Here is a 27887-nt window from a genome sequence, read left to right on the forward strand (position 1 = left end):
AATCCCCATTCCCGCAGCCCAGCTTGAGATAAAGCCAGCCATCGCGAGCTTGTGTGTCCTCTCCTCGCCGTGCCCTGCCGTGACCCCACAGTGGATCATTAAACAGGATTGCTGATCACCCACCCGCCAGCTGCCTTGGCTGGCCAACTCAGCTACGCTTAAGTGGGGCCCCCATTACTGTCACTCACAGCAGACCGCCGACCAACCCCGAGCCAGCGTCTGCCAGGTATAGGTCTGGTTAAGTCCCGCCCCGCCTCCTGCTTGAGACAGAGGGGGCCATTTGAAGTACGTGGTCGTGACTCGCTTCAGTGGAGCCTGACATCGGTCAGAGCTTTCTCAGGTCGTTAGAACAAAGGGGAGAGAGAACAAGAGGAGGTATCACAAGTCACCAGTTCTTCCCCGGCCTCTTACCCCGATTGTGTTTATCTGCTGAGAAGAGTAGGTGGGTGGAGGGGGTGGGGGGGAAGCGGGGGTCACAGAGGGGGGGGGGGGGGGAAGGAGGTGCACATGGATTGAGAGAGAGGGGAATATAGCGGGAATGGGAGAGTGACGACCGAGGGAAAGAGACAATAGAAGGCTGAAGGACGTTCGGGGGGTGAGTCAGAAGGAGGGAAGCAGAGAGACAGAGAGACTGACACACACACACACACACACACACACACACACACACACACACACACACACACACACACACACACACACACACACACACACACACACACACACACACACACTTGGGAATATGGGAGTAGTAAAAGACATTCACGATTTCCAGCAAACTCACATCTGAACTGGAACCAGGAAAGGTTCAGATGAACTCCAACACACATAGCAGAGATAAGACACCAGGAGAAGCTTTCCTCTCTCTCTCTCTCTCTCTCTCTCTCTCTCTCTCTCTCTCTCTCTCCCTCTCTCTCTCCCTCCCTCCCTCCCTCCCTCCCTCCCTCCCTCTCCCTCCAGTGGATCCATTGCTGCAGAGTGATGTCATCTGGTGCTTTAAGCTCATATTAACCGGACTCCGTCAGCCCTTCGAGGGACGCCCACACCCTGGGCTGATGTTATTGTGGGGTTCCCTCCGTCCCCATCCAGACTGCTCATCTGGGACCCTCTCCACCACCTCCACCACCACCACCACCCCCCAACCCCCAACCATCATACCACAGCCCTTTACAGGAAATTAACTTTTCCCTTGCAATCTCATTTCCTGCAGGGACGGGCCTTTCATGTGTCGCTGGTCATTTTGTCCCCTGCTGTCACCACCACAACCTTTATTACGGCTAATGCTAATGCTACAAGCCGCGGAATATGCTAGATAATTAAGCACACACACACACACACACACACACACACACACACACACACACACACACACACACACACACACACACACACACACAGACGCACACACAGACGCACACACAGACGTAGACACAAACAGAGGCACACAAGCATGGACACACACACACACACACACACTCCATTTCACAACAATGCACACTCCTGACCTTATATATACATGAACAGCCGTTCAGTATCACAAAACAAGGGTGTCGTAAGCACCCAATACACACACACGCAGACACACACCGCCCCTCCCAGCCGGTACGCCTGTGTCCAAGGGGCGAGTGACGTGTCCAACCTCGCTGTAATGCGTTGTGTCCCAGCAACGCTTCACACAGCTGCTAAAGGTTAACGCGACGCAGTAATGGCTCCGGTCGTCGTGACGCTGACACATTGGTGAGTGCTTAGCATCAGACCACTGCCACCACCACCACCACCACCACCACCCGTCTCTCGGTAGGCCCATCAGTCCGTTCAAGACCCTTGACGCGTCGCCCCCCTCCCCCTCCCCCCAACTCCCACGCTCAGCAACACCACATCTCACTGACTACTGGGGTCCCCTCCTAGAAGTGTGTGGGAGAGGGGGGTCTGGGCGGGGTGGGTCTGGGGAGGGGGGGGGGGGGGGGTAACCAGGCTAACTCCGTGCCCTCATCTACGACTTGGGACCCCATGGGAGAGCCTCGGGGGTCAGAGGTCAGATAAACCCTAGTCGCGTTGCCCTCCTGCAATGTATAGGTGGGCGTGTCCCATGCACTGACCACCCCCCCTGTCCCCGGTCTCCCGCCCCTTCTACCATGCCCCCCCCCCCCCCCCCCCCCCCCTGCAATATATCCACTATCAGACATTCCCCACAGTCTGCTGGGGGAGATAAGGCTGTTAGTGTACAGAGAGCCTGACTATATAAGTGCAGTCCATCTCAACAACAGCGTTCAGCCCGTGTAGATAAGGCCCTTAGCAATGACTGGGGGTCATGAAGTTCACCTTGGCTTTGTTATCCGGTTAAAAGTAGGGCTGATTCTATACGTCGAGCTCGAGGCTTGAGGCGCGTGTGACGGGATCAACGCGGACATACACCCTTGACACGCACCCCGACTCCGCCGAGACGCGTTCGAAATGCGAAGACGACACTTTTGAAATAATAAACGTTATTATTTTTTAATACTTTGGGGTCGGGTCGGATCCGAGGGGAAAGGGGGCGCGGTGAAGTCATCAACAACAACGCTGCGGACTGGATCAGAGGAGGACGTGTTCTGTAACACGAGGAGGTTTCACCCCAAGCTGGTATCCCTGATATGAGAGCCATAAGCCAGCCGAGAGCTGTGAGGGAGGGCTTAAGGGTGCGCTGTCAGGCACTCACGCAGTTGCCAGGAGCAAAGTGTGTTTGTGTGTGTGTGTGTGTGTGTGTGTGTGTGTGTGTGTGTGTGTGTGTGTGTGTGTGTGTGTGTGTGTGTGTGTGTGTGTGTGTGTGTGTGTGTGTATGTGCAGATACCTTTGTGTGTGTGTATATGTGTGTGTGTGTGTGTGTGTATATGTGTGTGTGTGTGTGTATATGTTTGTGTGTGTGTGTGTATTGGGGGAAGGGGGGGGGTACTTTGTTGACCTATACCCCATCGCCCCCTCCGTTAGTGTTCCTAACACATGGAAAGTTCGTCATGTTCTGCCAGAATGGGGGCAGGGGGTCCGGTTTTGCCACACGTGTAAATGTTTTAAGAGGCATAAGGACAAGGACAGTTCAAAGGTCAGAGAACAGTTAAGCTTTCGGTATGAGGTGCATGCACTCACATGCACACGTGCGCACACATGCGCACACACATACAGCCTCTCACAGACACACATAGACTTCTTCCTCTTTCTCTCTCCCTTTCTTTCTTTCTTTCTTTCTTTCTTTCTTTCTTACTCACACGTGCACACTCACATGCATGCACACACACGCATGCACGCGCACACACACACACACACACACACACACACACACACACACACACACACACACACACACACACACACACACACACACACACACACACACACACACACACACAGCCAACTAAAAAAATGACCCTGACAAATGCTGCAGCCTTTCACACAACATCGTTGACCGTGCTTGCACAACTGTGAAGGCCTATGAAACTTTAACCTAGGTCATCCCTGCAATAAATTGTACTATTTGGCACAGTTGAATGTGCGTGGGTGTAAATATATCTTTAGGAGACTGTGGGTTGACTCTAATAGCGCGTGCCTCGCCGGGGTCACCAGTGCAGCCACTGGAGCATCGCTCTATCAGTAGCCTGATTTTAGCATCAACACAAAAGCATCCGGTCGCTGCTCTGGGAATGAGCACGCGTGCAGTGCGGACTCTCGGGGTCCCCAGGGGTCCATTTGACCGCTGGGGGGGGGGGGGGGGGGGGGGTCCCTAAGAGGGAATAGCCTACACGCAGTGTGCATGCGCCTATACGAGCGGAACAAGTCAAGGTAGTTATTTTGGACCACTGTTTGTTTTGAGTGAGTGACTAGGCGTAAGGGCGTCGCTGGCGTGCATGGGTGCATGAATTACAGTCTACAGTCTAAGAGAGTTTAACCACCTTAAAAGACCTTGACAGATGTTTACATGGACTCGAGTGAGTCCTCAAGTGGCGAGCTCACCTCTCTGCCGGAGTGGCGCTCGATGGCTTTCCTCACTTTGCCATACGTGCCTCTGCCGAGCGTCTCCAGCAGCTCGTAGCGGTGCTTCAGGTTGTGCTTGTGGTGGTGCTTCTTCACGCCAGAGTTCCTCCTCCCGTCGTCGTGAGCCGTGTTCTCTACAGCGGGGTCGGAGCCAACAGGTTGCTCGCCCCCTCCTCCTCTGTGCTGGCCCGTGGAGGCTCTGGCCCCGGGCCGGGATAACCCCCGCTGGGCCGCTATACACGCGGTATCCATCTCGATAAGGGGACTTATTCACTCTAACATCCCACTGGTCAAACTCGCTCGAACTAACTAGTTTTTCTTAACGATAATATAATACTTATAGGCCTAGTGATAGTTTTAATAAATAAATAAATACAAAAGAATAATGCGTACTAGATAATATATTAGTGGAAAGTATTATTTCCAGATTGTCTTGGAAGATCATTTGGGTTCTGTCATACTTGGAGTACAAACATTGTTTCCAAACGTTTACTTAACAATAGCCTTGTATAGCCAGTCTACTGTCAGATTAACTGCGAATAGCCATCAGACGGGCACTATCATCCTGGTATATAATAACATAACTCATAGTCCTACAGGGTCTACGACTATAGTGTAGACTCACACGTCCTCAGAATAAGACACCGCATGTCGACTCCTCAACTTTCACTTTCTAAAAAAATATATATAGGTGTATTATGTATGCGGACGATAGAGAGCCTTTAACAGCTCTATAATAAGTACAATAAACTAACAAAAAAGAACGATCCGTGCTATAGAACTCAGTTAGTGGTCTGGCGTCATCTCGTAGTCTGTCGTGCTTTCATTGGTCGTTCACGTTCACGTCTGTCGCTCTAAACGCCGCCGACCGATCACATATTAACTCACAACTAAAAGGCCAAACCCTCAGCGTCATCGCCTCCCGAGAAAAGCAGCGACGGAACCGGCGTGGTGGATGAAGATGCGGACCCTCATTTTGTCCACAGCCCAGGTGTCACAGCGTCACTCCTCTGGACCCCCTGCGCTGCGATGCCAGTGCCCCATGCCCGAGTGGACGCCAGAGATGCGGTGCTGCTGTGGTGATCGGAGAGCTCAACGGGAGACGCTCTGAATGGTGCCATGGTCGTTTTACTGCTCCTTCTCTCTCTCTCACACACTCTCTCTCTCTCTCGCTCTCTCTCCTTCTTCTTCTTCTGCTTCTTCTCTCTGTGTGTCTCTGGTCTCTGGTGCGCGAGGGGCTGCTGCTGCGAAGAAGAAGGAGGAATGCGAGATGATCCGAGTCCGGAGGCGGAGTTAGTAGACACATCCTCCTTCTCGCTCTCTTCCTCGCTCGCTCTCTCGCTCTCTCTCGCTCCCCATTCCTTCTCTCTTTCGCTCTTGCTCTCGATATCTCTCTCTTTTTTTTCTCGCTCCCCCTTCTTCTCTCTCTCCTTCTCTCTTTCTCTCGTCGTTCCCCCTTCTCTGTCTCTCGCTCTCTTTCTCCCTATATCTTTCGCTCTCTCCCCCGTTTCTACCAGTCTCTCCCTCCCTGTCCCTCTCCCTCAAAATGAAAGAGCTCAATTGGCATATGAAACATACATAAAGCACACAAAGTGAAACAGAAACAATTGATAATAATAAATATGAAAGTTATAACAATTTAATACAAAAAGGGTATTATTATCTCTCTCTCCCTCTCTCTCACGCTCTCGCTCTCTCTCTCTCCCCCCCCCCCCCACACACACAGTGGACTGCTGAGCATGGTTCCTGTAATCACTGCATTGAGATCACTAAAACAAGGCTATTGACCATTCAACAGAACATGACTAATCTGTGAACAAAAATTGCTTGTATCGCAATGATCCAATAGACTTCCCCACCAGTAGTGTTTGTAGTGTCTTATGTACATGAATTCACATTTGCATCTGGTCCTCATAATAACAAGGAATGCAGAAGTCTCTGAGTCTCCGATGGATTATCTAATTAATCTCATTTTGCTGTGGGCTCCAACTACGGGCCAAGCTGATGTCTTGAATTCCATGTGGGTTTTCACTGTTTTGCATGGAACAACCATCGTTCAACACAGATGAAACTCAAAAGTAATCTTAATTATGATTTTCAAATAGAAAAAATAGTTTCAAAACATCTGACAATAGATTAAGCGGCACCATGCCAGCTTGTTCTCCTGTTATTGAAAGAGGATCTCCAGGCGTCCCTTTGAGGTGACCTGATGCAACCCAGGTCCGGGGATCAGATGGTATCGACACTGTAGGCCTACACTTGCCGGCGAAGGCCCGTTTGCATCAAACATATCTGATCATGACCTCTATTTTCTCTTTGATGTCAACAACAGTTGGTACACATTTAAAACATGTGTGGCATTGGTTTTCCTTGTAATATGGTACGTTTAGTTCCCTGTTATATAGACGAACGTATCGGCGATGGAAATCTAATGGCCTTATATGCACTCGATGGCAATAGCAGACTGTAAAACTGTGGGATTGGGTCGTGTATGCAGTAATAGTGACACCACTGCCCCCTTGTGGAGACATGGCTGAATGTAAAATATCGGAGCATCGGAAACAAGGCCAGGACAAACTTGAGTCGACATGACATTTTCACATTAAAGGAAAGGAAAGACAAATATAGCAGGACATATCAAGACTTTAATGTATCATCCACCAGATCAGTTCCAGTTGTTCTTGCACATAACCCTAGAAGATCCACTGCCAAAAAGTAAAGCACATTTGTGGTCAGTGGGAGAGCCAGACATTATTGATGGCTCACATACAGTCAGAACAGCTAAGATTAATCGTATACTATTTGTTGAAATCTCTGAAAGGCACATAATTCAGATTGGACAAAGAAGCACTTTGAGTAGGATAACCAATGCAGTACAATCCCATCCAAAATCCCATCAAGTATGTTTTCAACTAAAATATGACAGTGTGGATCAAAGTCACAATGTCAAAAGTTTTTTTTTTACGCATGCCAGACGTTCATGCAGGGATAGGCCGACTCAAAGTTACTAAGTGTCATTATTCATTTAGTTAATTTATTTAAATTAAAAAATAAATAAAAATCCTGCTATATGATATGTACGTTCTATTGCAAATGCATAGCCAATGCCTTAGCAACATTAGCTGACATCGATACGGAATACAAACAGCCTATACGTCTTGAATTCTAATAGCAATAAAATGCAAGGGCCAAATTGTGGAAAACAAAAATATTGCCAAAGTTGTACAGGCCTATGTTTCACACGGCTAAACAAATCTCTGTTCATTTCACTTCTGAGTGGCCATGCATTCAAAATGAAAATAACAATGTTCAAGATTGGCAACAAGCACTGTCAAGTGGCCAGCTGGCCCAGCCTGCAACACAAACCTTAGATCAGAATAGCATAAGACAAGAGCACAGGTCAGGATGAGGTTTTGGTCGCTCACACTGTGCAAAGAACTGACGCTGATGGATGAAGAAACACTTCATACTCTGTCTCAACTATATCACATCAGCAGTCCCTCAACTCATCAATTCACTCCCTGTAAATGTAGCAGAGTGCACGAGAAGCCATGGAGGCTGTTTGCATTTGTTTGACTTCCAGATGTGAATCACTGCCTCTCTTCCTAGTTTCTTTTTCCATGTGCCAAGGTGTTGTTAAACAGGTTTTCACCATTGACCTCCTCGGTAAACCTCTGAACTGGGTATAATGGCTAAGGATCAACAGCTGCTGAAGCCACACATTGCTTTCCAAAGGGACCACGCCTAAATAGAGGGAAAAACAAATAGCTCCATCCAAACCCAATGGATTGTGCGTACAGAAATCAATGAGATGTCAATATATGTTATGATATCGGATTACAATAGGCATACGTGAGATTCTAGTGCTAACTGAGGACAGCTTTAATGTATTATTATGGATAAATAAAAAAAGATCAAATGCTGTAACACAACACATTATAAAACCACTGGAAATGATAAGAAAAGGGATTGTTTGCTGCAAGCCTTTATTAACCTAACTCTATTATGTGAACCGCTTAATCACTAACTCATTCAGTGGGCCATGAAGTCTATTATAGTCACTATCTCCGGCATAATCGCTTCATAGCTTTGAATGTCGTATCCAACAGATTAAGCGCAGTCGCTCTATGGTTTTATTTCAAATTGAATATCCTAATGGAGCAGGACTAATTAATGCTTGAAAGAATGTTCAAATTAGTAAATACACATGGTATTAGTCACTTTCAAAAGCTCACACAGCTTTAAAATGGCAAGGAATAAATAGTCAGATTGGGCCTCCAATGGAATATATAGCTCTATATTTGAAAGGTAATACAATATTCTCATGCTAATCCCTGACTGGGAAGCAGTGAAAGCTTTTCTACACGGTTATGTCTTATGAAGTGCAATAATAACGGGTAATTGACTTTGTGGGCCTGGGCTCCTCAGGCAGACACTGATCCAAAGTGTATTATAGCTCGAATAATTTTTCATCCCAGGCCGTCCAAGGCCAAGACCTAAGAATTGGCCTAGGTCTTGCCAGAGGATCAAGTAATCATAACAATGAAACCATATTACAATTTAAATTAAATATAATAAAAAAGTAGATTTTTAAATCATATTTAATTTGAATATCGTTAAATAGGCCGGTAAAATGCTATTTGATTTCCGGTTAAGTGTAGGCCATGAACGTTTGCCATGACGCTTGGAACTCACTAGATTCCGATCCTTCAGATAGATTATTTATGTTTTATGCAAATTAAAAAAATACAATAGCACTAGTTATAGAACTATATCACAACATTACACTAAATACTAGATTGGGGTAAACTTTTGTTGGGGGGATTCTGGGGTCACAACCGGGTCAAGGTATGACGAACAGAACACGTGAACTGTGTCGCAGGTCAAATTAAACTCGACCTGAGCAGCGCAGTAACAGCGGCTTCCCCAGCGAACAAAGTGTATTTACATTCCCTAGTAGTGCTAAAGGTAAACCTGGTGGCGGTGAAAATGTGATGTCGACTCATCAATCAATCATCAGCATCAATGAATTTGCTAATTAACTGCTCGATATAGGATGTAAATATTAAAACGCATTTTGTGACCTTCCCCCTGCAGCTGAGTTTGGAGAGAGATGCTGTCCACGGTGCAGCGTGTTCTGGCCAAGCTCGTCTCTCCCATTTGGAGGACGGTGGATTCAGACCAACAAGACATGTCCATCGGGGCGGGTACATTTCAATCATTTCACACGATTTCTACAGGAGATGTCCAGACCTAATGTGTTATTTCGCTCAGATTGACTGGCTCGCGCACATACTTTTGTCTGTGTTAGGCCCATCCGCAAGCCGATTAAGAAAATGTGGCGACCACATTACTAGCCATTCCTTCCATGGAGTTTCCCTATTCAGAAAGAAAGACAGAAACGGTCTCATACACTACAAAAGTATAATTTTGTGAAAACAAATGCACGTCTATGTCCGTGACCAAAACTATCCGTAGAGGTACAATTTTGGTGAATTGATCCCCTTCAATACGATCAGATAAGATTGTATTGAAACAAGTTTCATGCCCTGCCTATAATGGCCGAAACATGTTGGCAACTTTTTAAGAATTCTATTATGATTTAAACTATTTATTAAAGTTTTTTTTAGAAACAATCAGATAAGACTTATACTTGAATTAACAGGGTTCTCCATGGAGGGAACTGGGGAGTCGGCAATATGCTAACGTCCCCTATGTTTTAGGCCCTTCATCTTTGCCACGTTCATGTTTTTGTGCGCCAGGTTCGGAGGAGGTACGACACCTGCGGAGCAGTGTGGTGACCCAGATCTGCCTGGACTATGGCATGATAGACGACGTGATCTACTTCACCGGCGCCCAGGTGTTGGGCGGCATCCTGCTTCGAGTAGGGGACACCGTTGACGGCATAGCAGTCCGCGACGGGGCCAATGGGGGCTGGAAAGCCCTGAGGGTGAGGGCCCATTTGGATTGGTTTCGGTTGTGTTGAGCGCGTGAATGTTCACTTTGTCATCCGAGGAACCGAAGTTCATGGTTCGTGCTGGAGATCTAGATATTATGCAGTCACTTGGCACGTTTTTTGACACCCCCACAGTGCGCTGGTCCCAGAAGTGTTGTTTTGTTAGTTCACTGTAAAGCCCTTTCCACTGGCCCTTCCCTTTTGACTCCTACAAAGACTCGGCATGCCTCATAACTCAATATTACCATGTTTTAGAGTTGTATTTAAACGCCAATGGCAGAAATACCAAATGAGAAGAGTAGTAGACATGTTTTAAAGTCAGCTGATGGTGTAGTCTAAGTACCAGTAGCCTGATTGTGTGTTATCTTTATTAAACCGGGTAAGAGTGCTTTTATGCTTATCAGTAGGATGTGATTTGTAAGCTTCTGATTACTTATGTCACGACGTGTACGTTTACATGTGGTTGAGTTGTAAGTTGACCGAATGAATGGCCGTAATCCATTTCACATGATTGCGATACTTGACCAGAAGGTTTGTATTACTTGTCGACTGCTGTGGCTACACAATCTTTTGTCAATCCTCTGAGGTAAAAAACGAAACTCTAGAACAGTTTTATATGCATTTGTTTGTTCAGAAGAAAGAGAAACAACCATATATCGCTGTCGATACAGTAGAGACGTTCAATTACACAAGTGCCAAGCACTTACAATTGCTAGGTTAACCATTCCCTGTATACAAATTACAGTATAAAATGCTACTTAATGCTAAATACTATTTTCAAGTGCCATAATATTGCCTACCATGATTATTTATAGTCGTTGCAACCATGTCTATGATGACTGATCGGCCTCCTAGAATTCACTGGAGGCTGAGATACGAATGAAACAGCGAGGTTTGCAACTGTATGCGTCGGTTGGTCTGAGGGCGGTCTAACGGGTCGATGGGTTTAATGATGGTACGCTGTGGATTTCCCCTCACGCGGAGCTATTTAACGGTTTTATTTTTTCAAGTTTGGGGATCAGGATTCGCCGCATCATCTTCATGGTCGTGCTGTGAGCCCGTCTAGTCAGTAAGACGCTGAAAACCTCGTTCCTTTGCCAGCCCTGTCGGGCGTTGGCATGACAAAAATGGTCAAATAAGCCCTCTCAAAGGGGAAAGAAGCCGCATGGCAGATCTGTCAATACCACTTATTTCTTACTTTTCAAACTGATCTCTCGGGTCTTGAGGGCTGCTGCTGAGGCAGGCGTCGTCATTGCGTTCCTACGGAGACGGCTGCCAAGTCCACTGGCACTACTTCAGAACAAACATAGATAATAAGTACCACAGAGTGAAAAAACTTTTGTTTTTGTTTGAGGTTATTCAATAAAGATAACAATACATGAAACACGGCCATTAAATGCTTTTTGCTAAATCTTTCAAGTTCATGATTTTGGCTGAACTCGGAATAGGAAATTACCGATTGGCATACAATGCATTATCCTCCCTCTCCATATGCACCCAGATTATAGATCGGCACATAATCTTTTGATTTGCAAAATATTTACTGTGTCAAGCTCTTTCTCTTTATTCTCGTCATCGTTCAACTGGGAGTGTATTGGTATTGATTTCTTAGTTTCAATCTGTGTCATTTCAACTGGCTTGTTTGTTGACATTACCCGGAAATATCTGTAGTCTATGATGGGGATATCAATAATGTTATCAATAGATCTTATTAATGAAATATTCAAGAATGGTACTATCGGCATTCCAAACGGCGCTCCCAGTCACGCCACCCAGCCAGCCGTGCCACGCTAGTTCAAGTCCCACTGATTAACAACCAGTTTAGAGTGGGCTGAACACTGTTATTTCCTATCTGAAAGTCTTGTGTCTACTCACTGGGAGTGGCACTCTCTTACACCTGGCAGCTCTAAAGCGCTTATTGTTAGAGCGGCCAATAATGTTGTTACTCTGTGTTGCAGGTGGAGAAGACCCTGGACACCTGGGAGGGAAATGGCGCAGACACAGAGTCTGACAGTATGAGACTCCGCCCCCTCATTGGCACGGTGACGTCGTTTAGCGGAGACAGCGGCTTAATCAACCAGACAACGTTCTTCCCACGCTACAGTCTCCGGGAAGGTACCGGAACGATTTCCTGTTACTACGCTACACAACACTTGGAGATTTTTTGTAATTCATGAACAAAAACTATTAATTGATGACGAACGTATCGATTAATATTCTTGGCCTCGGTGTATCGGCAAGCAAACCTTTTTGCGAATTGAACCAAACAAGGGTTGTTATATTATAAGTGCACTATGTGGCATTCTGTTGCGTGTCCTTGAAGCTTAACCCTCTCTTGGGCACGGACATCATCAACCATTGGCCAGCCAAAGCGCCACACATCCACGCACACCACTCCACCTCTGCTCAGAGTGGAGTGGAAAGTTCACAAACTGGGTACCAGAGACACACACACACACACACTACTCTTTCTCACAATTTAGCTCCACTCAATACCAACCCTTTTACAACCTATTGCCATTCTGAGCGTGTTTGTTACCCGTCCTACTGGTCAGGTTACGAGCCCATGAAGGGGGACTGGGTCCAAGCGCAGTATTTCGTCAACCCAACCCAGTGGGCCAGCCAGGCCCACTCCGTGGCTCCGCTACGCTACCAGCGCTTGGACGAGGTACTGCTTTCCTTCCGAGTCACAAAAGACAGCATTGTGTCTCGCCTGGTCTCCCTGCACCCCCGGCAGAAGGGGGACCCCCAACGTTCACACTGGCTGTTCTGTCCACGTCACTGTTCTAGACTATTGCGATCTATTTGAGGTGTATGGATATCATTTTCTTGTTTGTATTTAAAGGGATAACCGGTTGGATCCCTGGCGTTGAGCAGCCTCCGCTCAGAAAAGCGTTATATTATCAGCAGTCAGTTTACATGCACTGTTTGCTCGTGAACGCCCCTGGGGGTCCCTCCCTCTGCGCCCCTCCCTCCCCAGGTCCGCGTGTCCAGCGTGTACGGGAGGAGTGGGGTGGTGGACGACACGGTCTTCTTTACCCTGGAGTCTCTGCTGCTGCCCTCCGCCTACAAACCCTCTCCGGGGGACATGGTGAACCTGGTGATGGTGGAGAGTAACCAGTCCTTCTACTCTTGGCGGGCCCTGTGCATGGCCCCCTGCAAACTCAGGTCAGCACAGCCCGTTTTCCCTGGGTCCCGGGATGGACGGTCGGGAGATTCGAGGTTCGAGATTCGCTTTAAAGAAGGCAGAGGGATGCTTGCTCCCGGCGTGCATTCTTACCATTGTTGAGCCCCTGTGGGCTTTCAGTAGTGCTTGATAAAGACTCGACATACTTGTTGCGTGTGCTGTTCACTCACGGTCACTGCTTCCCTGCCACAAGGGGGTGCTAGAGCAATCGATTAAATAAAATAGCAACATCTGCAACTGCTGGACAGTGGTCAAAGTAAGTTTGATTAGCATAATCTAATTGGCGATTATTTTCTATATATCCTAGGGGTGGGAATCTCTTGGCACCTCACGATTCGATTCCGATTCAAAGGTCAACGATTCGATTCTAAAACAATTATTGATGCATCTCGAAGCAAAGAAATCTTTTATGTACATTTCCATGCTGGATTTTCAAAAAAATATATGCATCTGAATTTGCTACTCAGAGTTTGCTCATCACTTCCTACTTTTGTGATGATCATTAAAGAAATCAACATATTAATTACCTTATCTAATATTTTATTAGAGAAAAAGCTTTGGTCACAAATATGACTTTCTATGAACAATGCAATAATCAATGCAGCTTGCATTACAACACACTATGGAAGTAATAATAAACAGATTAAGTTTTCTTTCCTTTCTAATCTTTCTTTTCTATGTCATTAAAGAAAAAGCTGCTCTTAGTCAATTATAAGAATAAGAACTTGTTGGTCGTTGTTGTGTCTGGCTGTGAGTTTGCGTGCATGCTATGCGTAGGCTGAACCGCAATCGCGTCCAGACAAATCAGATTGGCCAATACACATTGAAAATAAATTAAATAACTTTAAAACTACTGAAATTATCCCTCTGTAGAACAGAATGTTGCAGGAGAACAAATTTAATAAAAAAATAATAATAAAAAAACGATATATATCTAAAAAAAAAAATCCGATTATTAACATATCTGAATCGAGATGGAATCGTTCTACACAGAATCGCGATGCATAGAAGATTCGATTTATTTTTCCCACCTATTATATATCATAATCAAATGTATTGTATGTCATTTCATTTGTCATTGATGTAATCCACATATTTTCACGCTAGCAGCGGGAATGGGCCAAACGGAAATCTACTGGAGGCTGAGATCCAGAGTCTCCTGGAAAACAAGGGCTCCCTGGTGGTCTCTGATTTTGGCGACTTTGGCGAGCTGGAGCTGGGGGAGGACAGAACGATGGTGGTGTGGATCCAGTAAGTACTGGTTGAATGTCTTCAACTGTAACACTGAATTCCAGATGTTCTTTTCAATTATTTTTGACCGACATGCATCACTGCCAGAGGCTGCACAAATATAATAGACACCATGAGTAGAACATGTGCTCTCTAATTAATCCAATTTGTGCTATTGATCATACCCACAACAATAGCAACAACCCATCATTAGCAATGAACGCACATAGTGCATGCAAAACTTGCAGTTGAACAGCCATTGTAATGCTCCCATTTTTATTCTTAAATACAGTAAAGAAAAATGCTATGTGGAGCATCATTTGGGTAATGTTCACTGAATTATAACTCCTATGGCCAGTACTTTTATTTTATTTCTTGATTTATTTTTTAATCCTCTACAACAGGAACATGGGTTCAGAAACCCAAAGGCTGAAGAGCTGCAAGTTGGCGGGCTGGGATTCATCCCAGCAGTTCTCCCTGGTCTCTGACCCTTGTTCCCCCAACGAGAAGGCTCCCAGCAGGCCTACGGCCGGGCAGACGTCTGGCCCCGCGGCCCAGCCCGCCACGGATCACGTAGAACCTCAAGGGAAGGGAGGAGACGACAAAGAGCTGGGCCAAGGGTGCGGAGAGGCTGGCCTGGAGGGGACTGGGCACGATGCTAGTGGGAAGGATGGGACTGGGAGGGCTGGGGCTGGGCAGGACTCTGTGTCTGAAGAGAAGCAGGGAAAGGAGGTGGATATTGCTCCGGGAAAGAGGCTGTCTGTCGTCGTCGGCTGTACCGCTAAGTAAGTCGTTCCCTTCATTGTTTGTCGATGTATAAACGCAGTACAATCGCCATACTGCAATTGGGACCTTTCTGGAACATTTTCCGGCCTTAAAAAAATAATAAATGCATTGTGTGCTGTGACATAATATTGGCATAGTTAAGTATTAAACCATCTCCATTGATTTTTACATTTTTTTTCAATAGAGGATTGAGTTGTAGCTACAGTTATTGCTAGTAACTGTCGTCTGATGTTTTCCCTCATCGGGTGGAGCCATATATATTCATATAAGTAATATATATGAATAAAGTTCATTGCTGCAGTGCAAAAGTGTCATAGTGCAGGCGGATGTTCATGTCCCGCTCCATCTGCCGGTTGGTTTGACCCAGGAACACGGGCGGGTGCTCCGAGCTGCTCCTGCTGCACTTCCCCTCCTTCACCATCGGGAGGCGCCTGAACGTCGAGGGGAGCCGCCCGGAGGAGCGGCTCCTGCAGCCCAGCACGCCCTACGCCTCCTGCGACATCCGCCTGGCCCCCGACACGACCTCTCGCGTCGTCACGGTTACGGCACCTTACGTCCCCTCAAGGTACGGGGAACGTACCAAGCACTCGTTTAGCGGCGGACGCTTATACCCGGAGCGACTTGCAAGTGCGGATAAAAAGCAAAAATGGAACTTGAGCTACAATTCCTTTTTTCCAAATGCCGCACAACCTGATTTAGAAGCAGAGTAGCTCTAGAAATCAAAGTAGAAGTTCACGTAGTGCTTAATAGTGACCTTACAGATGAAGGAACATTTAAACAATACCCCAAATATGAAGGGACTCGTGCGCTGTCGTGCACTCCCGCTGTGTGTGTAATAGACGCTGGCCTCCTTTTTAGTGTCATTCAAGATTTCTCTTTAACCAGTTTCCTTGACAGAAGGGAAAGGGAAACAAAATCCCATCCTCCTAATGCCTGTGAGTGAGTGATTGAGTGAATCAATGAGTTATACCTCCTGCGTTCTCTGGCTTGTGTCTGAGGAGCTCGTGTGTCTGTGGTCTCCTCTCAGGCTCACGAAGCGGCGGCTGCCCAACTTCTTGGGCAGCTACCCGGTGCCCCAGGCCGTGAGGGAGTGCGTGGAGGCCAAGAGAGACGTGCTGGTGGTGCAGCCCTGTCTGGGAGAGGTGAGGCTGGGGTGCGGGGGTACAGGGGAGTGGGGGCGAGGCCCAGAGAGACCCAGAGAGACGTGCTGGTAATGCATCCCTGTCTGGGAGAGCCGAGGCTGGGGTGCAGATCTATTCCCGATTCAAAATGGTCGATTGGGTACATAGGGATTTCTGTATCTTCGCCAGTCCACTGTAATAGGAAAGGCGCTGCGGTAAATCGTGGCATGAAAGTCAATTGTGTACAAGATTATGTATTTTTATTTTTGAAAAGTAATGATTATATATAATAATAATAATGAAAAGGCACTAAGACAAAATGTTATTAGGTTTTGCTTTTCAGAAGTTGCGAGTCAACTCAATATCATAGAAGTTAAGAATGTTACGAAAGTTTTGTTAACGTGAATTGATCAGTTTCCCCCCCCCCCTGACCCCAATCCTGACCTTACCCCCCGCTGGTCCCCAGGTGCTGGCAGCCTCCAACATGCGCGCCCGCTTCGCCATGCTGCTGTGGCTGGAGGAGCTGCAGGCGGAGGGCGAGCTGAAGGAGTTCTCCATCACCGCGGCAGTGCTCCGCAAGGGGGTCCAGTACCTCCACCTGGACATCCCGGGCCTGGCCGAGGGCCGGCCCAGCCTGTTCGTAGGTGAGGCGGAGGGGGGTAGAATCAGACACCCGTGCACGGTAGGGACAGGGGGGAAAAAATGGGGATTCGCATAGAGATCGAAAAATCGAATCCTCTATGATTCAGAATTTATTCACTTGCTTTTTTTTTTTTTACTTTGTTTATTAGATCTCCTTGTTTTTTAGTTTTATGTTTGTGTTGACAAAACCCTTTTCAAATATAAAAACTAAATAATGGTTTGCCTATCTTGGGTGGACTGGAGTAGAGGCTGAAATTGGCACCTCTATCTACTGAATGGAGACTCTGATTGCGACCGAGATTCCAAAACAAATCTTGAGATGCCAGAGATTCAAACCCCGACTGCACGCATGTTTATAGTTTCTAAAACTTGAGTAGTAATTACCTTTGTGAGATTATTTAAGTCCTGTTTCACAGGGGACAGGATTGCGCTGAAGGAGCCCCAGTGTAACGGCGTGACGACGGAGTACATCGGCCTCGTCAACGAGGTAGAGGCCGTGTTCTCGACGTGTGAAGGTTTCCTCTTCATGGAGGTGGATCTATCTGAGAGTGATGTGTCCACGTGTCGGCCCGTAGATCCACGAGGAGGAAGTGAGCTTGAGGGTGAACGCCGAGCTGCGGCAGCGCTATCAGGGAGAGCCGCTGGACGTTGAGTTCACCTATAACAGGTAAGGCAGGGGGGTCGGTCTAATCGAACAACGACGATAATAACGTTCATGGGTGTCCTCGACTACGATTTTGCAAAGTCAAGTCGGATTCGTCAGGCCAGACCCATCATCATTGAATCATAAAAACATAAAAACTTTAACCACTAAAAGATCCTGGCTGCTGTCCTTTGTTATAAAAAAGGGTCAATCCTTGATTGGATTCCCTCGTTTGTTGTTTTTGTTTTTATTTTTTCCTTGCTGAATTAAATGATCTGACTTCATTTCCAGGACAACCATGAGAAGGTGCCACCATGCCCTGGAGCAGGCCAAGCACTTTGGAAGGGGTAGGTGACCGTTCTACCTGGAATGTGCGGCCATACCGCTTACAGCTTCCACATTAAGCAGAGCACTTCAGTCATTGGTGGCCCATGCGTGACTAAATGCTTAAAGTCGCAAAGTGTGAGACTGAGCCCCTCCGTTAGTTGGTGGGAGACCTGGTTGAAGACGGAATTAAAAAAAAACACAGAATTAAATGACTAAGTGACCTTCGTGAAATGTTACACATTGCGACATTAATATTAAGTCTTTCAACATATTGACAACCTATAATCGTTGGAAACTGTAGTAAAGCCCTAAATCCTTAATTTCATAGTATGTAACACACAACAGGCTACTCAATGGATGTCAACATGCAGAATGGATTGCTTCATCGATCTCTTTATCATTTATTGTGTCTTTATACAGAACAGGTGTTTTCCTTTATGTACCACTCATCGTGTTGTAGCGCACCGACTCTGCATGTTTTTCCTGAATCCCCCCCCCCCCCGTCTCTAGTTCTGTTCCCCACGGAGGTCATCCTCCAGGCACGCCAGTGGACCGGGAGGTGGCTAGAGGAGCCAGGCAAGGAGGAGAGTGAGGTGAAGCGCCCGTTGTAGCATGTAGCTAATAGCCAGGTGTTTGTTACCAAGGCCTTCACTAATGTGGGTACAGACTTGCCTCCGCTTTGGGTTTTGATTCAATACTGAAGCATTATTTTTTCGTACGAATTTGCCTTTTTTTAAGATGCTTTTCCACATTGATCTATCTGAAAACACTGGTCTTGCTGTGTGGCCAGGCAAAAAAAAAGGGTGTTGAATTGTTAGGTGATGCAGTCATCTGCCGCCAGTTAATGTGGTCTGCACGTGTCGTAAGAAGAGCATGTATGCGTTTCCCTGCTTCAATGTGGAAGCGAAGTGTTTAGTAAACGTCGGAAACTAATGGCTGGAAAGCCTTTGACAGGAAAGCAGTGGTGTTGCATTTGAACAGTGCGTCATGGCCACAGCCTATCGGTGTTGCTGACATGTAGTGACTGTGTTTGGCCACTAGGTGATGATGGCGGAACACCATGACAAGGTGTCCAGTGTCTCTGTCGACATGAAGTCCAAGGCCACTCAAACCAAAGGTATTTGGGCTGCTGAATTGAATGCATGCCATTTCCAAATAATAATCAATTAAATGAGTTCAACACAGTTTACCCTCGCATCAACGCAACAATCTCGTTGTACCGCATAATTGATCGATAAAACACTCAGACTTCAAACCCTTCATCTGACCGGAGCTTGGCATGTCACATGACCTGTAAAGTAAACCAAAGTGAAGCCGCGTCTCTCTTGTTCCGCTCCGAGGCAGGGGGATGCCGAGCAAAGCCGTGCCCTCCGAGGGCAGCTTCTTCAACCCCCTGCTCAACGCCTCGCAGAGGGAGGCCGTGAGGAGGGTCCTGGCCGGGGAGTGCCGGCCCACCCCTTACATTCTGTTCGGACCCCCCGGGACGGGCAAGACCATCACCCTCATAGAGGCTGTACTGCAGGTGCTGTTCACGTGTTCTATGTTGCTGCATTGTAGTAATTTAGCAGAAATATTTTTTCTACCATTGAGGATGAGAACTGTCTCTAAATAACTACTGGAGAGTGCCGTCTAGTACTATATTGGGACGTATAATACTAGCTGCATGGGTACTGTTTAGCATTGTGTAGTTAGTAGGGTCCCTTTATGTAGGAAATCACTCTTTTGAGTGTGTGCATTGATTGTTAGTCACTATGGATAAAAAAATATCAAATGTGTTAAATGTGTAGGATTACAGTTATATAAAAAAGTACTGTATACTTTCCTGCATTATATTTCTCATTTATAAGTTTCTTTTAGATCCATGTAATTTTTCCTTTTTATATTCGAGTAGATTCCTTTGTTATCGTGTGACACCAACTGCCCGGTCTGACTGTGGTTGCTGTGTTTCCCGCCTCCAAGGTGTACCACTTTGTTCCCAGTAGCCGCGTGCTGGTGTGCACCCCCTCCAACAGCGCCGCGGACCTCGTCTGCGTCCGCCTGCACCACAGTGGCTACCTACATGTGGCCAGTTTGGCGCGCATCAACGCCTCCTGCAGGCAAGAAGAGGTATAACAGGAGAATTCTGTTTTTAAAACAAGGTGGATTTTCTGTTGTTCTTCATCCTAAAGTGTGTGTGTGGATAAAGCCGAGCTACACAAGGAAAGGATTACTATTGAGTTATAAGGAAGGTAGATTACTGTTACGGAGGATTTGACACGTGTTCTGTATTTGTGATTCGTATCGTTTAGAGCAGGTAGTGGTTATGCATTTTGCTCAAGGCAGACTACAGGCTTTGGGTTGGAACCCAGAACCTATAGGCTAGGCGTCAAATACCCTAATCACTATCCACTGCCATGATATTAAAAACGTCCTTCTGTAATCCTTAAATTCATCTTCCTGAACCATACTTACCATTTCAGAGCTCGACCACTTCAGCCTGATTTGCCCTTTTTATTCGTAGTTCTTTGTTGTACATTAGTCTATGGATTATATAAGACGTGTCAAAAGGTTATATAAACTGTTACTATAATTCTTCTTACCTTAAAGATGGCTCGAAAGTAAATTAACACAAAAAAGTTCACTAAAGCAATCGTATTGACATATTTAAGGTGGCCGTTGCGTTGTGGTGGGTGCCCCTCACACTGTTCCCCGATTCTCCCGATTTAAAAGAATAAAAGGTCCATTGACCTCTGCGTGACCCTCTGCTTCTGCCCAGTCCATCCCCGAGGTGCTGCGGCCGTACTCGAAGGCCGGGGAGGACGTCCGCCAGGCCGCCTTCCACAGGATCGTGGTCACCACCTGCTCCAGCGCTGGCATGCTCCACCACATAGGACTGCAGTAAGGAGCCCCCCCCCCCCCCCCCAGTGCTGGGGCTACTCGAGTTTAGGGGGATAATATCCCAGTCACGATTATTTGGTCAATTTTGAAATCACGATTTTATTTTTTGTTCGGAAACGTGATGCATTTATTCAGCATTTCTCTCCGGAAAGAAAATCTAAAATGAGATCTTAGAAATTTGTCCTTAAAAAAATACACACAATTTTCAAATAGAAAAATAGAAAATGGTTTACAAATATGTATCCAGCTGAACCAATTTCTATAAAACATTGAATAAATAAAATAAATGTCCTAAAAAAATAAAAAATAGTTTCAACACGATTATATTAGTTTGGAGAGCGTTTGACGAAAAAAAATCGAAATCACGATAAAAATGTGATTAATTGCACAGCCTAACCTATCGCTACGCTAACCCCCCGCTCTAGGGGGGCACAGGGCTCCACAGGCCTCACTCCAGGGGCCAAGGGGGTCCTCGGGGCCCTCGCCTGTGCTCGCCCCTCTGCAGTGACTCCCTGGGGTTTGTGTCTCCGCAGAGTCGGACACTTCACCCACGCCTTCCTGGACGAGGCCGGCCAGGCCACGGAGCCCGAGGCCCTCATACCACTGACGCTGGTCTCCGAGAAGGACGGACAAGTCTGCACTCACTCACTCACTCACTCACTCAAATACATGGTCTCTGTCTTTTTCCCTCACTCACTGTCTCTCTCATACACGGTCTTGCTCTCTCATTTACAATCATCTCACCATCATCTTCTGCGAAGCAGGAGAATAGTTTGTTTTGGTGGGCTGGGTTATCAATCAGGGTGCTTAATGTAAACACGTGGTCTTTGTCGCTCTACTTGCGTGGATCTATAACGCGTCTGACATGACCACCCCTCATCCAGATAGTGCTGGCTGGAGACCCCTGCCAGCTGGGGCCCGTGGTGAAGTCCAACCTGGCCACGGCGTTCGCCCTGGGGATGTCCATGCTGGAGCGGCTGATGGCCAACCCACTCTACTGCAGGGCAGAGTGGGGCTACAACCCCTTAATGGTGGGTGCAATGAAGAACGTATTTTAGGAAGGTGTTTATTCATTAATGGCCTCCACTTTAAAAACGTCAAGCAACCATCACTTACTAAAGCAGCACTAAATGATCCAATTGAACAAATTACAGATAACTCAAAGTGGAAGAGCAGGTTGACAGGTAACCAGAAGGTCGCTAGTTCAATCCTCGGCTCCTCCCTGAGCAAAACACGTCATCCTTACTGCTCTCAACGCGCTGGCTGTTGCCTTGCATGGTTGACTCCACCGTCAATGTTTCAATGTTTGTGTGAACCTTTGCAAGTCGTTTTGCTTCCAATGTAATGTAAATGTAATCTGCATGCGTCTCCAGTTCAGACAATGACGACATCAATCATCCCAAATACGAGTCAATGTGTTGAATCTTTTTACGGCCTCAGGTGACGAAGCTGATGTACAACTACCGCTCCCACGAGGCCTTGCTGAGGCTCCCGTCTAAGCTCTTCTACCACGGAGAGCTGTGCGTGCGGGCCCCCAAGTCTGTGGTCAACTCCCTCTGCGACTGGAAGCGCCTCCCCACCAAGGGCTTCCCGCTTCTGTTCCACGGAATCAGGGTGAGGGCTCTGGAGCAGGACAGACAGGGAACCCCTGTTCTGTGCTAGACTGCTGGCCCGGCCTTAAAGGGCCAGTGAACCCCAAAACTTTTTCTTATTTTTTATTATGATTGTCATCATAATAATCTATGCCGTTTTATCACAGTTGCTCAAATAAGACCCTTTCTTTTTTTTTCTTTTTGGAAAACCAGGGAGACTGGCAAAAAATATTGTTTGCCAGTCTCCCCAAAACACGTAGTATAGACTTTAAATCTCATAGTGTTTGAATTCCAGCTGTTAAAGGTTCACTGGCATTTTAATGCAGCTCTGTTATGCTAGGCCCTCCGGGCGAACTAAAGATCCACCGATGTCTCTGCCCAAGGGAACGGAGATGCGGGAGGGGGCAAACCCGTCGTGGTTCAACCCAGGGGAGGCGGTGCAGGCCATGCTGTACTGCTGCCAGCTGGTCAAGAGGCTCTACAACCCAATCAGCCCTGCCGACATAGGCATCATCGCCCCCTACAGGAAACAAGTGAGAAGACAGTCTTTTAATTATTGTTTTCAATACAGGGAGCCAATTTTGACCCTGTCCACATCATGCCCTGAAAACTTAAGACACTAGCTGTGTTTGAATTCGTTCCGTTTCACGGATATAGTGCACCATATAGGGTGCTCGCCATTTTGTAGTGGTGTTCGAATTCACAGTGGTTAACTTCATGCACTATGTGCACTTAAAATACCCAAAATTTGAGTGTACATATGATGTTCCCTACATGTTACTCCCGTATACCACAATGCAATGCGTCGTGTTTTTCCGGAGGAGAAGAAGAAGCTGAATAACCGCGAAAAACGAATACATTTAATGATGGAGACTCCGGCTTTCGTTTAGAAATTTCAACATTTTATTTGGGAGTTAACATGGAAATTGTAACATTCAAAATTAATAAAAAAAACCTTGATCAAGGAAATGTAACACTTAACATCAATACAACCTCCTGCTATCCTCGTGAGTGCCTGGTTTGTTTACATGATGTGGGCGCATCTGTCTGCGTCACACAAATACCCGGCACATTTATTGACGCAAATTACGTTTAGAAATGTTCAGCGTAGTGTCCGAATTCTCGTTTGTTCGTTCCCTGTATAGTGCACTATATCATGAACATTATATCGGGAATAGTGAGTAAGTGAATAGGGAACGATTTCGAACACAGCTACTGAGTCAAACGTTTTCTGTGCATGCAAACATTTACAGCTTCTTTTCTTTTTTTGCCGTTGGGCACAAAATGCCTTTGGGCAGACACTAGAGGTCACTGTTTCCAAATTCCTCCACTTGGGAGTGCCAGTTTTTGATGGACACGCAGCTTTAGCTTGGACAGAAGGCCAAAACGGATTTGTTTTAAGCTGTGTCTGCTTTCGTGTTGGCATGGCCTTAATGGAAGGCTATTTAAAAGAAGCTCATGACTCTCTCTGCTGTACCCTTCTCTGGACTCTTTATTTCCGTAACATGGTTGCTGCAGAGCTACCTGGCTGGAGCTTTATTATCATTCTTTAGTTTTTATGAATATTTTAGTTTTTATTTGCATCCAAATTATATTTAAATGGCACACTTCGAGATTCTGAGGGGAATGAGGGAACACTTATTTTTATGCCACTTGACAAGTTGGAGTAGATGAGTTGCTGTTATTTCTTTAACTTTATATCATTGGTCTAAAATTGTAATCAGCCATCTCTTCCCTGCACCCCCTTCCACCAGTCGGAGAAGATCCGTACCCTGATGGGCCGGGTGGGTCTGTCGGACATCAAGGTGGGGTCTGTGGAGGAGTTCCAGGGACAGGAGTTCCTGGTTATCATTCTGTCCACGGTGAGACTCTGGCTAGGGCCGACCCAGCACTAGAACAGTCACTCTTCATCCTAGTCTACGGCTCAGGTAAGGGTCGTCTGCGTAGTCCAGTAAAAACCAACGGAAGTGATGCTATCTGGGAGAAATAGAAAATAGTATGAAGGTTTAAAGCATCTAGGTGTGACGGGCCCATGGTGTGCTGATAGAAAACCACATGGTGTGCTGATTTTACAACTAGACCAGCATACCAAGAAAAAACATGGAACCTATGTGTGTTTTAAATATTTTGGCAACGTAACAATTATCTTTACACTGCTATGTGTTGAGAATACGTTTTTGTCATGTAGCATGTAGCAAACGGACTAACGGAATCACAGGTGACGAGGAGTAGTTGAGTTCATTGCAGCGCACACAATGTACTGGGTTACCAGCTAACCCAGCCAATTCAATTTCAACACGGCACGGTCATTCCATACATAACATGAAGTAAATGTGTGCAATGATTTTTTTTTTTTATCCAATTAGCAGTAGTCGTCCATGTGCCCCAGTTGCGACATCAAAACATAAAAAGAGTAAAACGCCCGCCGCCACTGGTCTTTACTTATTCCTCGTACATTCATTATAACGTAGGTGCGCTCAAACGAGTCGGTGCTGGGGGAAGACCTCCAGAACATTCTGGGCTTCCTGTCCAACCCCAAACGTTTCAATGTGGCCATCACGCGGCCCAAAGCCCTGCTCATAATCATCGGCAACCCCCACATTCTGGTTAAGGTAAGTGCAGTCTGCGATACCGTATGTACATTTCTGTTTTTAAATAAATTTTATCCTGTATTTATTATATTTAATTCTGAGGTGGAAATGGCAATGCATACACATCCACGATAGTCTAGGGTCGAGGGACTTTGAACCCCATAGTTTCAACCTTCTGGGTTTGAACCGCAGTGTCTGCAGTAGGGTTGCCGCGGTGTGGACATTTTCACACCGAGTAATACGCTTGTGTCAACACCGGTATAAACGGTATTAACTTTGAAACTATAGGTCAACCGCCATCTTCTCCGTCAACTCTCCTCTCACACTCGGTGACAGCGGCTGGCAGCGCGCCAATTCTCTGCGTCTTATAACGTTCTATATATAATAGTATAATATAATTTTATATATCATAATATCACGGCCAAAAGCTCTGCGCGCCTCCGGATGGCAGTAGCGCGGGGAGCTCACGTAGGGATTGGGCTTCGCAGGGTTTGTTTACTGGCGTTGCTATGGTTACCGGTCTTGTAAGGAAGCACGTCAATTCTCGGCGCGACAATTCTCCCGCACAGAGCAGAACTGTGGCCTATTCTACGCATTTTAATTTTCTTAATTATAATTATATTATTCATTTTTACTGAATTTGTTTTTTATTACTGAAAAAAAATAAAAAAAATCGGTGTTTCTGGTGTGCAACACCGAGTAATCGGTGTTGGCCTCGACACCGGTAATACCGTATACCGCGGCAACCCTAGTCTGCAGGTCTACCCGCCTTGGCTTCCTTGATTGAGCCAGAGACCCTTAGTCCTGCTGATTTCAGACCTGTCAAAAACCAAACCACTGAAGGGTCTTTGGATGAAAATGTGTGGGGGCGTGTGTTTATTTTCCCTCCAGGACCTTTGCTTTCGCACCTTACTACAGTACTGCTTTGACAACGGGGCGTTCATCGGCTGCGACCCACCGCCCTCTCTGCGGTCCTCTCGCAGGTGCTCCGGCTGATTGGCTGTCGGCTCGGCCTTGTTTGTTGTTGTTGTTGTTGTAACAGGGTTTCCGCGGTTCCTTAAAGAGTGTACAATCCAATAATCTAAATCGAATGCCTGTCTTAAATACAATTTTTACAGTTCCTAAAAAAATATCGGAAGTTAAGATTACATTTTCTACAGCTTTCCGAAATATCCTGTGTACTTACTTTTGCCAGTATGCACTTAAAGGGTATTCAAATGCTATTCATAATGACCTTTAAAGGGCTGAAGTCTTGCATTTAAGTCGTTGAATCCTGCAGAAACCATGTGTATAGGTTCATGTTATACATCTAGGGTAGGCACCTTTCAGATACCAGCTTTAGTCAGCTAGATTTTGAAAGTGTATAACGGAATGAATCCCACCCTTCCAGGGCTCCAGAGCCACTCCAGAGCCACTCCTCCCAAACACATAGCTCAAGCAATAGGTCTACCTAGTCTACCTTATCTACTTACCCAGGTAGGCAGACAGGTAGACCGTCAAATTGTTGGAGGGGCGTATTTCAGGCCTACGACAACCGCAGACGCCAGTTACTTGGTTTTGTTCGTCAGAGCATATCATTGATTACTGTTAGGATCAAAAATATGAAGAAAAATGCTTTCCACAAATATGCCATGCATGCAAATGTGTTGAGGCTTCGGTTGGACTTGCAGGGTATCCATAGATCCGTTCAGAAAGAGAATTACTGATCAAATCATAATTTATTTACAAGGGGCATTGGATGCTGATGATTCAGCCAAATATTTATGCTGACATGAACCCAATGAAACTAACAGGCTATCATAATTCAATCTTTTTTTTTTTAAGTTCACATATATTTAAAGTTCAATATTTGCTTTGATTGGTCTGATGTGCATTATTTATAATGCATGAATTTATTTTGTATAAATTAAAAACATAACATTTGTTTTGTAGGAATGTGGATAAGGACGAGAAGCCAGAAGGAAACGGGCCACATGAGGAATGACCGACACCTCTTCCTCCCCTTTACTTTAATCACTACATCTTATTTTGCACTTGCATGTTCATTTTCCATTCCAAATAAGTGCTTTGTGATGAATGTGGACGACTTTTAAACCGAACATTATTCAACCATAACGGAATTGCAAAATAAATATATCAACTGGCTTTGAAATCACACTGAACTCTTGCTTGAATTTTTTTGCTGTTTGTGTGCGTAAACCCCCTCAATCAATTCTATACATACTAGTAGCTCACTGAATGAATGAGGGGAAGCCATATCAGTTTCACTATGATTTCACGTGAGCCTGGACCTTGGAGCGGATCCACAGATGTTTTTCGTGTGTGTGTGAAGCAGAGGGCCGTGTATAGGGCCGTCTGCTCAGCCCGGCTTGGCAGCGTCTGCCCCCGGCCCGCCCCGGAGACTGGATGTGACAATTGAGGGCTGATGACAGTCTGCAGAGGGGACTGTCAGCCTTTCTGGAGCCCCAGGGGGTGGGTGGCTAGCTGGGTGGGGATAGACAGACATGGTGAAGGGACGATGTAAAAGGGGCAAATGGGATTCAAATGGAAAAGGAGGAGGGGGGTAGACGGCTTTTATCTATACCCCCCCAACCTACTCCACATATATGTGAAGTCATCTACTCGAATGGGGCACCATCTTTGATGTGGTGGTCCAGGTGCTGTATGTCTGTTAAAAGGAGAAGCCTGTACAATATGGTTTATGTTTCTTAAGGAGCGAAATATGAAGACAGTATAGCCCCTAGCCGTATCTTTGTATACTGAAAGTATAAAGTTGGAGGTAGAGTTACTTGTACAGATTGTACTCACACACACATGGAGAAATAACCTTATAGATTTGTAAGTATTATCAAAGGTAAACTAGTTATTTTTCTTGTCCGGCCAGGTGTGTTTTTAGATGGTCTAGCAGCACTTGTGTATTTACTCCATAT

At 46.1% G+C, this 27887-nt stretch overlaps 2 protein-coding genes across 4 annotated transcripts in view; one reads left to right on the top strand and one right to left on the bottom strand.

Moving 5' to 3' along the window:
- Positions 1-5268, bottom strand: part of nuak1b (NUAK family, SNF1-like kinase, 1b) — a 23570-nt gene extending 18302 nt beyond the window's left edge. The window contains exon 1 of the mRNA XM_056598338.1: positions 3985-5268. Coding sequence (XP_056454313.1) covers positions 3985-4257 — 273 coding nt within the window. The 5' untranslated portion in view covers positions 4258-5268. The remainder of the gene's footprint in view (positions 1-3984) is intronic.
- Positions 5269-8668: 3400 nt separating this feature from the next.
- Positions 8669-27115, top strand: mov10l1 (Mov10 like RISC complex RNA helicase 1). Of its 3 annotated transcripts, none has more exons than XM_056599441.1 (27): positions 8669-8973; positions 9103-9212; positions 9768-9955; positions 11920-12076; positions 12517-12629; positions 12942-13129; positions 14256-14399; positions 14783-15163; positions 15532-15729; positions 16192-16306; positions 16752-16929; positions 17344-17414; positions 17503-17594; positions 17862-17917; positions 18408-18490; positions 18939-19014; positions 19238-19419; positions 19857-20003; positions 20653-20774; positions 21308-21407; positions 21659-21805; positions 22215-22388; positions 22750-22899; positions 24121-24228; positions 24838-24978; positions 25849-25940; positions 26890-27115. In XM_056599441.1, exons 2-27 carry the CDS (start codon positions 9119-9121, stop codon positions 26939-26941), a joined length of 3549 nt encoding a protein of 1182 aa, XP_056455416.1. In that variant the 5' UTR covers positions 8669-8973; positions 9103-9118; the 3' UTR covers positions 26942-27115. The 3 variants fall into 3 exon arrangements, with proteins under 3 accessions (XP_056455416.1, XP_056455417.1, XP_056455418.1); XM_056599442.1 differs by having other exon boundaries at positions 8675-8973; positions 14259-14399; positions 26890-27109; XM_056599443.1 differs by lacking the exon at positions 25849-25940 and having other exon boundaries at positions 8675-8973; positions 26890-27109.
- The last annotated feature ends 772 nt before the right edge of the window (positions 27116-27887 follow it).

This window comes from Gadus chalcogrammus, chromosome 9 (assembly GCF_026213295.1).
Source record: "Gadus chalcogrammus isolate NIFS_2021 chromosome 9, NIFS_Gcha_1.0, whole genome shotgun sequence".
NCBI classification, from domain to species: Eukaryota; Metazoa; Chordata; class Actinopteri; order Gadiformes; family Gadidae; genus Gadus; species Gadus chalcogrammus.

Coding starts and splice junctions, on each gene's coding strand:
- mov10l1 (XM_056599441.1), top strand. CDS start 9,119: ATGCTGTCCACGGTGCAGCGTGTTCTGGCCAAGCTCGTCTCTCCCATT. Junction 17,415..17,502: donor ACATCGGCCTCGTCAACGAG/GTAGAGGCCGTG, acceptor GTCGGCCCGTAG/ATCCACGAGGAGGAAGTGAG. Junction 21,408..21,658: donor TCTCCGAGAAGGACGGACAA/GTCTGCACTCAC, acceptor CCCCTCATCCAG/ATAGTGCTGGCTGGAGACCC.